Source organism: Panthera uncia (genome assembly GCF_023721935.1).
Source record: "Panthera uncia isolate 11264 chromosome B3 unlocalized genomic scaffold, Puncia_PCG_1.0 HiC_scaffold_1, whole genome shotgun sequence".
NCBI classification, from domain to species: Eukaryota; Metazoa; Chordata; class Mammalia; order Carnivora; family Felidae; genus Panthera; species Panthera uncia.
In genome coordinates, this window is record NW_026057582.1 from 11,664,707 (window position 1) to 11,676,787 (window position 12,081).

Sequence of the window (12,081 nt, forward strand, 5' to 3'; positions counted from 1 at the left end):
AAACGTAGTTCGTGTGTTTCAGTCCATTGTGATTATTCATATCAATACTCAAATTGTGCCACTTGCATGAGAGGGTACCTTTTGAAATTGACTCCTCAGTTTCTGAAATGACCACTGTAGCTTTTTGAAGGCTTTTTCTCTCATAAGATAAGATGTTTCAGGCTTACCTTGTATGTTGCTTGCCTTAACTTTTAATGATGTGTAAAGCTCAGTCTGGGTACTAACGTGCTTATTGCTGCTGGGTTGGTTGTCTGTCATGTTGTTCTTTCCAATTCACATTCAGGGTTATAGTAGTTTTACTTCTTTGATATCATATTCTAGTATGTTTTATCTTTCATGCCTAAACTTCTGTTCCTAAGTATATCCTTCCTTTTCGAAACACTATCCACACTTGGCTTCCAGACCACTATGCTCTGGTTTTCCTCCTATCTCATTGGCTTCTTCTTTCAGATTTCCTTTTGTGGATCTTACTCTTGCCAATTTCTTATGGTTGGAAGTGACCTAGAGACAATCCTTGGACAATTTCTTGATTATGGGCTGTCCTATTATTATTTTTATTTTGCTATCCTGTTATTTTAAATATCATCTCTAGGGGCGCCTGGGTGGCTCAGTCGGTTAAGCATCCGACTTCGGCTCAGGTCGTGATCTCACGGTCCGTGGGTTCGAGCCCCGTGTCAGGCTCTATGCTGACAGCTCGGAGCCCGGAGCCTGCTTCAGATTCTGTGTCTCCCTCTCTCTCTGATCCTCCCCCGTTCATGCTCTGTCTCTCTCTGTCTCAAAAATAAATAAACATTAAAAAAAAAATTTAAATATCATCTCTAAATAAAATCTATATGCCCATAATTCCTAAACTTTTATCCTCTGCCTACACATCTACCCTGAACAGCCAGACTCCTAGCTTTGATGTCTCCACTTGGGAAGCATTTCAAACTGAACATGTCTGGAAAAAATTTATGTCTCTTTTCCCTATATATGTTGTCCCTCAGGTTTTCTGTTTTGGTAAGGTTCTGTCTTCTTGCACTCTGGTTCCTATACGTTATATTGATAAAGCAGCCCAGAGTGCTTTTTAAAAAGTGTAACGCATATTACAGCACACCCTCTTACCACCCTTTGGTGTCTTCACCGGCATATGTCTTAAATAAAACCAGAGGTATTTACTGTGCCACCTAACCAAGGCTGAGTGTCTGTTCTTCATGATGCTCCTCACGGACTGCCATGATGCTGACACATTTACTTTAGGGTCTAGAAACAATTTTACTGGCGTACAACGTTCTAGACCATCTGAACTCTGAACACATTTGTTCTTGTTTAAATAAAGTATATTAATCGTATTATGTCTTGTTGAAAAAATAAATATTAATGTGCTGTTTTGTATTTTTTCCATTAATAGTTCTTTTGTTCTTTGTTTCATTATCTTTTAATACTCACAAAAGATATCCAGTAATAAGTACCAAAGCTTAAGAAAAATTTATGGTAGAAAAGCTTAAATTGATCACAATGACTTAGGTATAGTCTACCCATGTTCATTTTTTGTGTAGAAGATTTAGCTGGGAAAACTCTGGCTTTCTAGGATGACATTTATAAAAAATTCACTGAATCAGTATAATTCTTTGAAAATATGAACCACATCATCAATACTTTGGCTAGATTTTGAGCATTGGTTTCCCAGCTCCTATATTCAGCAAGGAGGTGTGTGTGTGTGTGTGTGTGTGTGTGTGTGTGTGAGAGAGAGAGAGAGAGAGAGAGAGAGAGAGAGAGAGAGAATGTGTCGGGGGGGGGGGCAGCTATTTCTATAGATTGTTCGTTTTACCCGTATTTCACATTATTACACACATCTGAGTGTGTCCTTACCACAGCCCTCTGAGGAAGGTACCGTTATCATCAGTTTAATGGTTGTATACACCAAGACATAGCTGGGTAAAGTAATTTACCAGAGACCATGCTTGGTCTTGGAATTGGAAGAGCTAGGACCAAAACCCTGACAATCTGATTCCGAATTCCTTGCTCTTCCCCACTCCTTCACCCGCCTCTCCAATACCATTTAGTGAGCAGACTATGTGGTCACACACCGTTTTGGTAGGGGCCCTTTGTGGACATTATGCCATTTATTTCTCACAGTCACTCTGTGAGATGGCTGTTCCCATCTTACAGACGAAGGAAGTGGCCCAGAGGCTTTCAGTAGTTTGTCTGAGATCAGCGAGAGTCGGGATTTGAACCCAGGTCTTCCTCACTCTTGAACTTGTGTTCTTCCCACTAGACTGTGCTGCCTTTCTATCTGCTATCATTTTAAATCTATTTTTAATCTCTTACTGGCTGTTTTCGTTTATTTTTGCCTTTTTTTTTCTTTTTAGGTTATTCTATATTTGTTGTGAAGGGTGATCTGCCAGATTGTGAAGCTGACCAACTTCTACAGATGATCAGGGTCCAACAGATGCACAGACCAAAACTCATTGGAGAAGAGTTAGCACAGCTGAAAGAACAGAGGTGAGATGAACCCTGCAGTAGGGAGTATATGATAGTAATTCATATTTCATTATAAGAATTACATGTCCTTCTTTCCTTCCTTCCTTCCTTCCTTCCTTTTCTTCAAGACTTTATTTTTTTAAGCAGTCTCCATAACCAGCATGGGGCTTGAACTCACAACCCCAAGATCAAGATCATACTCTACTGACTGAGCCAGCCAAGTGCCCCAAGAATAACGTTTTCTTGCTTACACTGAATGTGTGGTCCTTTTATTGTTGGTGATTTTTTTAGACCTTTTATATTTTTAGTGAAGTCTTTTGGTCCAAACTTGAATTGACTATTTGAATTACTTTATTTACTTAGATGCACAGCACAGCACAGTCATTAGGTTGTTAGATTATCTGCCAGAAAATGTGTAATTTTTGACTTCTATAAAATCTTTGGGGACCCCTTTGGCTCAGTTGGTGCAGCATGCGATTCTTGATTTTGGGGTTGTAAGTTCAAGCCCCACGTTGGATATAGAGGTTACTTAAAAATAAAATCTTTTTAAAAAAATTATTTAAGAAATTTTTTGGTTTATAAATATTTCTGTTTTATCTAAAATAGAAGACTGGTCTGCAGTTACCATCAGTGTTATTGTTCTTTAGAGTTCAGAAAACAGATCTGGAACGAGTCTTAGAAGCAAATGATGGGTCAGGCATGTTAGACGAAGATGAGGAAGATTTGCAGAGGGCTCTGGCACTGAGTCGCCAGGAAATCGACATGGAAGATGAAGAAGCAGATCTCCGCAGGGCTATTCAGCTCAGTATGCAAGGTACAGACATTCGGCCGCACCTTCATTTGTTGTTGAAGGATTGAGTCAGATCATCTTTAGTTCCCCCGGAAGTCAGTGTACTATTGGTAAAAGTTCTTTGACAATTACTCTAGAAGCAGTGACTATGGACATACGACAATCAGCTGTTTGTTTAGTTTTCTTGTAATGTAAATACCTTTTAACAACCTAAGTTATATTAGGATTGGATATATTTTTAGTCTGGTTTTTCCGTTTGGTCAAAAAACTGTAGTAACAGAACAATAATAACCTGAGGTTAATCTTTGTGGGCAAAAGTGGGGGGGGGGTTGGGGGGGGTGGGGGGGGTTGGGGGGGCTCTTACCTAGACTTGCTATTTTGTAAATGTATGCTGTTGGATACAAAAGGCCTGGGCAGAAAATATTTCAAAAGTGTAACACTTAGTGGCCATGTACCTTACAGCATAAGCCCACTTCATGGACCCACCGTGATAGTGACATAAACTCACTAGCAGAGGAGAGTGAAGATGTCTCCCCTCGGGAATCCAGGCAGCGGGAGTTGTCTGGCAGGTAGCTCAAAGAGCTTACTGAAAAGTATGTGTGGTTTTTTGGCAGTTTTGTTTTCATCTAATTAATGTGGAAATTTGCCTTCTCTTTTCTTTCTTTTTTTTTTAACCTTTATTTATTTTTGAGAGAGTGAGAGAGAGACAGAGTGAGCGCAGGGGAGGAACAGAGAGAGGGAGACACAGAATCTGAAATAGGTTCTGGGCTCTGAGCTGTCAGCACAGAGCCCAGTGCGGGGCTTGAACCCACGAACTGTGAGATCATGACCTGAGCCAAAGTCAGACACTTAACCGACTGAGCCACCCAGGCGCCCCAAGCCTTCTATTTTCTTAATGAGATGATTCAATGGGATTTCTTAAATACCTGAATAAAATTGAGGTTCCATTACTGTGAAGATTATCCTTTTTATCCTGTGTGTTGTCCTGAACTTCTCACACCTCCTGGCACAGCTCGGAGTGCTTCATCTGTGCGGTCCCATTTTTGATTAGTAGAGTCCTGCTGGATTAGCCCAGTAATGGACAGACAACAGCTCTTTATAATTTTAGATATTTTTGTGTCATTTGCTTTTCTTCCCACCTTATTTCACAATCTTGGCAGGATCTCTGGGACACACACTTGAGCTGTTACAGCATGCAAATATCGTAGGAGATCGAAATATAGAGAATGGGTTTACAGTCACCCACTTCTCGTTGCTTCTCGTTGAAAGTGCTGGGGCATTTCTAGTAAGTTAAAGAGGGCAACACAAGTGTGGTGTTGATGGCTCTCCCTAATGGGTTGGCTGTTGGACTCACATGCTTACGTCCACTATGTCACAGATGGGTGTGGACACAGGTTATATTTGAACTGCCTTATTCAGATTTGTCCATGAGACTTTCTTCTAGTTACAACATAGCACAATATTTTTAAGAAAAAAACTTTTTTGAAAGCTTGCTCAAAAAGCATAAACATAGCATCGCTTGAATTGGTAAATAAAATGATTGCTTTTTTTGTTCTGTTTTCTTTTCAGGTAGTTCCAGAAATGTGTCCCAAGATATTCCACAGACATCAGGTACACATCTTACTTCAGAAGAGCTACGGAAGAGAAGAGAAGCCTACTTTGAAAAGTAAAGTAGTTGGTACAATATTAAAATTGCATATTTAACGTGTACTTTGTCTGTTTTGTCTGCAATCTCTACATACAGAGCTTTGGCTTAAACTATTTTACTTAAGATTCTCTCCTTTTAAAAGATTGGTTACTACCTGAACCCTGTGAACATCTGAGTTTTGTTTTGTTTTTAATTTATAGCTAATAAACTGAAATGATACGTAGTTTTAGGGAAAGTCTTTGCCTCAATACTAATTATAGGGTTTATATGAAATAGGGTGAAGGAAACCCAGTCAAATGTAAGTCATCAAACGAAAATGGAATTGGACCAAAGCAAGAACAATGCCTTTGGATGTGCTTCTTGGTGACCTGAGCAACCTTGCAAAGTTCTGCTGTCAGTTAACAGGGAAAACAGCACTGTGGTCGGGGAGCACACGCCCAGATACAGACGGTGGTTAATTGTTGTTCTTACTGCCACTTCAGGGGTTACTGCGGGCCTGTCCGCATCAGGGACATGGGGCAAACCATAAATCCTAAAACCTAAATCTGTCAGTGCTCTCAAACCAGAAAATAAAAATTATCATCCTTTCCAGTAACTACCATTCACAACTTGTCTTCCCTTTTTCTTTTTTTAATGGGGGGAAAAAAAAAGAGGTTACAAGGTAGTATTTAGAGAGACTGTGCAGATCCTCGGATCCCAGGTCAGAAACCAAAAGTCCAGCAGCTGAATCTAGCCTGTTCACTGTATTTCATCAATTCTGAGATGTATGTATTTTCACAATTCAACATCTCTATAATCGAGAAGCGTCTCACAATCCTAATTGGCAGTATTAGTGGGAGCTGAAATAGTGGAGCATTATGATGGTGCAATGAAGATAATATTTACCTTGTTTTCTGTTTTGTTTTGTTTTTTTAAGTTACAATCAGAAGTATATGAAGGAAAGTTCTGATCAACTGACATCCTCTTAATGTGAGATATTTCTAGTCTTTATTCAGCGATAGGTTAATGGATTTAATTATATATAAAATTTCAAAATTGTGCTTATTAGTGCTTTTCACTTCCTTTCAAATTTTAAAGTGAACTTTTAAATTCTTTGATTATGATAAACTTCAAATATCTATAAACGTAGAGAAACCAGCATAATGAACCCGTTTACCCATTGCTCGTGTTTAACAAATGCCAGCACGTGGCCAGGCTTGGTTTTCTGTGACCCCATCTCTCATGCATTCCACTCTCCCACCCCCAAGCTGGGATTATTTGGTAACAGATCTAAATTATTGTATCATTTCATCCATTTTTTTTTAATATTGCCAAATGTTGTCGTCACACTGTTAATAATTATCATATGATAATTATTAATCATTCTGTCATGTCATCAAATGTCTAGTTAGTGTTAAAAAATAACTTAAGGGGTGCCTGGCTGGCTCAGTCAGTGGAGTATGCGACTCCCATGTTCAAGTCCCATGTTGGGTGTACAGATTACTTAAAAATAAAATCTTAAAAAAAAAAAAAGTGAAACTAATTAGATAAAAACTTACATTTGAGAAAATTTATTTTAAGATATATCAAAATCAAACAATCCTGACTTTTGGTGTGCCTGGGTGGCTCAGTCGGTTGAGCATCTGGCTCTTGGTTTCAGCTCAGGTCATGATCTCACAGTTTGTGGGTTCAAGCCCCTTGTTGGGCTCTGTGCTGAAACAGAAGGGAGCTTGCTTTAAATTCTCTCTCTCCTTCTCTCTCTGCCCCTCCCCCGCTTACATTCTCTTTCTCTCTCTCTCTCTTTCTCTCTCTCTCTCTTTCCTCCCCTCTCTTCTCAAAATAAATAAACTTAAAAAATCCTTTATTTTAATAACTAATGTTAGTATTTTGACACATTCTCTTCTACTCACACACACGTATATGGTGTTATTAGTTACACCCATTTCCCATAATAGTAAATAGTCTTTGTAATATACTGATTTTTGCTATTATAATTAATAGTGCAGGGGCAGCTGGGTGGCTCAGTCAGTTAAGAGCCCGACTTCGGCTCAGGTCATGATCTCACGGTTTGTGAGTTCAGGCCCCACATCGGGCTCTGTGCTGACAGCTTAGAGCCTGGAGCCTGTTTCAGCTTCTGTGTCTTCCTCTCTCTCTGCCCCTCCCTCCCCTGCTCGTGTTCTGTCTCTCTCTCAAAAATAAATAAATGTTAAAAAAAATTATATAATTAATAGTGCAGTGAGCAATCCTGTACTGATGCCATGCCTCAAATTTCTCACCATTTCTTCCAGTTATTCTGAGGTTTTTGGGTTAAAGGACAGAAATATTTTTTAAAGTCTTGGTATGGATTTCTAAACTGCTTTCCAGAACGGTTCTCAAATGATACTTCTATCATGCTTATTTCACATTCTATTTTTTGCCAGAACAAATTGGTCCAAACAGACGTACCTTATTGACAAACTGCAAGATTCACAAGTAGATCTAAGAAAAGGAAAACATCTTTAAAGTAGAAAAACAAATCCCTTCTTTACTTAAAAAATTACTTTAGGTTGGAGAAGCCTGGGTCACTCAGTCGGTTAAGCATCCAATTCTTAATTTAGGCTCAGGTCGTGATTCCAGGGTCATGGGATCGAGCCGTGCGTGTGGGGCTCTTGTGCTGAGCATGGAGCTTACTTAAGATTTTCTCTCTGTCTGCCCCTCTCCCCCATCATGTGCGCATGCTCTCTCTCTATGTCTCAAAATTAAAAAAAAAAAAAGTTTATTTCTTTAAATGTTTGAGCATCAGTGAGGCTCCTTCCTGGTTGGAGGACAGTGGATTGGGAAGGAACGTGGGCAGTGATGGTTTCCAGCCCCAGCGGCATCCTCTGAGCCTGGCCTGACCTTCGAAATATCGGTGGGAATTTGAGAACTAGAGAATATCTTATAGAGTCACAAGTTGCTGAGAAGAGTTCAGAACGAACTTCTTGGTGTTTCTGTCCACCATTGCGTAGCATCCAGAGTCTTGTTAGACTCAGTAGTAAAGGAGCTGAGGAACAGCTGTAGTTTCAAATATTAGGCCTTTCACCAGAATTCCTGATTATTAGGCCTACAGGTTCTCTCTAGCTTCTGTCCCTGGGAACTTGGCTCTAAGGTTATCGCGCTCTTCCCTCTGACCCTCTCCAGACTGACCCTGGTGCTAACTGTTATTCAAACAAATTCTGAATTCAAATTCAGGGTTTTTTTTTATTCAAATAGTTTATTTTGTTACACATTCTAATAGTTTTTTTTTCTTATAGACTATTTGAAGCTTCATGCCTAATGTAGTAACCACCGTATTCATGCTTGATCAAACATAAAAATACTGTTTAAAAATCTACCTGTTACAAAGTAAGTCATAGTTTATGAATGAGTGTCAGGCAATGTTTTCACAGCCGTATTTTTTTTCCAGTAGTAATCTCTCAATCCATTTTACCTATTATAAAAGCCCAAGTGAAACTCTTACTACACCAGCAGTGTCAGTATAAAACCTACCGCATTCACAAATTGAATTAGTGCGTGTACAACTGTTGTGTAAACCGTAAAGTATTCCACAAATGTGTTAGCATCATCGTCTTCTCTAAGCGTAGCTCTGAAATGATGCAGATTCTCTCCTTCTGTTACTAAAAAAGTGTTACCCAACAAAGAGGCAGTTACTGGGCATTGTTTCCATGGTCGCGGACTGCTATGATTTTTTAATTGTCTGACACCTGAGCCACTGCTTCGGTGGCATGGCATAATGCGATTCACTTTAAGAAACAAGCTGCTAGAGGTATTTTGAGCAGAAAAGGTTTTAACACAGAGACTCAGGGCTTACGCAGTCTTAGGAAGAGCAAGCGGGCGGTGCGGGCTGTAGCCAGGCTTCCAGAATTCCACAGACCAGCCTGTTGGAAGAGTGCAACCAACCGCCCCGGTTGGGAGGATGGGAAATCAGGACACGGAGTTCAAGAACACGTTGCCATAGCTCTGATCCTAGGGTCTGGAAGCTTGCCACCACGGTTGCCTAGACGTGGAAACAGGAAGTCAGCCCCCACTGCGGCTGCCGGGAAGCCGCATCCTGGGACCGGCTCCATGACTTGACTTGCCCACAGAGAACAACCAAAGCAGCAGGAAGATGGTCGTGCCTCATTTCTGCGAGCGCTCGGTTGATTACCAGCATCTTCGCTGTACAGTGACCTCCAGTGGTGTTTTTAGCTTTCTACCTTCTGATTCTGAGGGCACATTCGAAGACACAGTGGGAGTGGGTACTGATTTGCTGTTTGAACATGTTGCATCTTACTGTGTCAGCAAATATGAGAGGGGTCAGGACTGTTTCAAGGCTGGCAATTCCTTTACTTCTCACTTTTCATAAATTTAAAGTAGATGAAGACTGTCCCTCTAAAGCTGCTGTCTCACCCACCACTCTCTTGTGTTCTGACACGTTGGCTTGGCTGGAGGGGGAAAAGGGCGGGTGGAGAGATCTGATGTGCCAGGATTGATTCCTCCTGCCTTGCAGAGGCGGACCCCGTTACCTGGATGGACTGCTTTCTCGTGCACACCCTGTTGTCGGGATGGGCTGCTGGGAACCTGCCCTCTTGTGCACTGTTAGCCACGCACGCCTGAGAGTAAACTGAGGCAGACGGCAATATGCTTGGGTTTTCTTTGTTGCTCATATTTAAAACAGGAGACTGAGACTCTGGAAGACATGGTGTGCTATTCTATTTGTAGAGTTGCTGGCAAATTTAAAATTCTGGTTCCTTTAAAAATCCTTCTATGCATTTTTGGAAAGCTGTGGCTTCTCACTGCAGAGTGTCAGCTGTTTATGTTTTTTTTTTTTAATTTTAAACATATTATGTATGTATTATGTGAAATAATTTTGAATTTACTTAAAAGCAGAACTAGTTCCCAGAACTCCTTATACTCACCCAAATTCCCTAATTGTGGACATTTCTGAGGAATTTGAGAATAACTTGCAGACATGACTTGCCATTACATTTCAGTACTTTAGTGTATATTCTTTAAGTATTTACATCATAACCATCGTGTTTAAGTGTTTTCAAACGTGGATTTTTCTGACGTCGTTCTCCCTTCTGCAAAAAATCCAGGGAAAATTTATTTTAATATAATAGATGGTACTGTAACTTGATAACGCATCTCAAAAAGTTATTTTAACTTCTTTCCCTTTATCAAGTATTTGGTGGATGCGTGCTATGTGACGGGCAGTGTTTTAGGCACTTGGGAAGTGAGATAAGGTTTGTGCTCTTGTTAGCTTGAAGAGGGAGACAAACAGAAGAGTATCAGATGGTGCTAAGGTGACGCCGAAATTGAAAGGAAGTGAGGAGATAGTGAGAATGGCTGCTGGCTGCTGTATGTGGGCTGGTCAGCAAAGGTGTCTCTGAGGACATGCTGAAGCTCGGAGCTGGACGGCAAGAAGGTGGCAGCCGTGGGAAGGTCATGTTAACTGGCATGGTAATTTGAGATGCTTAATGTTCTCAAAGGTGCTTATTTCCAGCGACTTCCAACAATACTAAGGATCTGTAAGTCAAAACACCTACCTGCCAGCGAATGCTTTTGCTTATGTGTTATTTCGCGGTGAAAATCTTTACCTGTTAATTTGATAATTCAGATTTTATATCTGGGTCTCCTAGGATCAGCACTGTGCTACTTTTAAGTAATATATATCAGAGTGATTGCTCTGGCCTTCTTTTGTGGAGGTCATGACAGTGACTCTTGTTTTGTGGAGCCATTTAGTTTCCATGCGCAGTTTTTCTCGTGGCATATTTTATTCTTCGGGTTTGGGTTTTAACATACACTCACCTTCACGTGTTTCAGGCAGCAGCAGCAGCAGCATCCACCAGCACAGCTTTCCCACCCACGCGAGAGGCCAACCACAAGTTCAGGTGCACTGGGCAGCGATCCAGGTATGCCTCCCTGACTGTGCTGTGTTTGACACGGGCTCCATGTGGTTTTTGGCTTGACAGGCTTTTTTCTCCCCTCTTGAATTACACTGAAATTCATGTATGAATTTGGAATCTACTAAATTTCCTCAGATTAAGAAGCATTAAGAAGCAGACTTAAGATTAAGAAGCAGACTAGAGCATTCAGTGGATACGTTGCTTTAAAATTCTAAACAATACTTGCGACTTCACAGTAATTAATACACCCTCCAAAAGTTCCTCGGAGATAAAGAATATTGGTAGCGGGAAGATACGCTTTACCACCTGGAAAACTGAAAACGCCCAAGTGTAGTCTAAATAATGGGAAATCGAGAGTTAGTGATCAGGCCTTGGTTTAATAGGTCTTAAACTTTGGTCAGTTCCTGGTAGTACCAGTTGAGTGAAAAAGCAACTATGTGACAAAGGCCTTGTAAGCAGAACATGTGAAGAACTCTCAAAACTGAAATAAGAAAACTCAAGGGGCAAAGGATTTGAACAGATACTTCACCATGGTTGACAAATAAGCATGTGAAAATACGATCAATATTAATAATCGTTAGGGAGATGCAAATTAAAAAATTTTTAATGTTTATTTACTTTTGAGAGAGAGAGATCTCTGCGAGCGAGCAAGCGGGCATGAGCAGGGGAGGGGCAGAGACAGAGGGAGACACAGAATCCGAAGCAGGCTCCAGGGTCTGAGCTGTCAGCAACACAACCCAAAGCAGGGCTTGAACTCACAAACCATGAGATCATGACCTGAGCTGAAGTCGGACACCTGACCGACTGAGCCCCCCAGGTTTCCCTAGGGAAATGCAAATTAAAGCTACACACCTCATTATAAGAATGGCTTCATAAAACCATAAAATTGACAATACCAGGTGCTGACGAGGATCAGGGTTGCCATGACACTCCTGTGCTGTTAGTAGGAATGTAAAAGTTTGAAAAATAGTTTAGTATTTTCTTATAAACTTAAATGTGCACTTAACCATGTGATTCAAAGGTCCCGCTCGACGTATGTAAGCAAAAAAAAAGTAAACTTAGGTTCACAGGAAAACTTGTACGTGAATGCTTAGAGCAGCTTCCTACTTGTCAAAAACTGGGAGCTACCCAAAAGTTGCCCTTCGGCTGGTGAATGGATGCATGTGTGTGGTACTTGGAAACCACGGACTACTATTTAACAATAAAAAGGGACGAACTGGTGCTTTTCCCGATTCCTCCTGCTATTTACAGCTAACAACCACGGACGTTTATATCAAAAGAACATAAGAAAATTC

At 40.7% G+C, this 12,081-nt stretch overlaps 1 protein-coding gene across 11 annotated transcripts in view; it reads left to right on the forward strand.

Annotated features, from left to right (window-relative positions):
- ATXN3 (ataxin 3) overlaps positions 1 to 12,081 on the forward strand; it is a 33,991-nt gene that overhangs the window by 17,868 nt on the left and 4,042 nt on the right. For 7 of the 11 annotated variants that reach the window (XM_049612284.1, XM_049612285.1, XM_049612286.1 and 4 more), the window contains 4 exons: positions 2,352 to 2,484; positions 3,111 to 3,277; positions 4,823 to 4,919; positions 10,704 to 10,792. In XM_049612284.1, the coding sequence (XP_049468241.1) occupies positions 2,352 to 2,484; positions 3,111 to 3,277; positions 4,823 to 4,919; positions 10,704 to 10,792 (486 nt within the window). Of the gene's footprint in view, positions 1 to 2,351; positions 2,485 to 3,110; positions 3,278 to 3,715; positions 3,823 to 4,822; positions 4,964 to 5,177; positions 8,121 to 8,152; positions 8,244 to 10,703; positions 10,793 to 12,081 lie in introns of those variants that run through there. The other 4 variants (XR_007453616.1, XR_007453617.1, XM_049612287.1 and 1 more) reach the window with 4 other exon arrangements.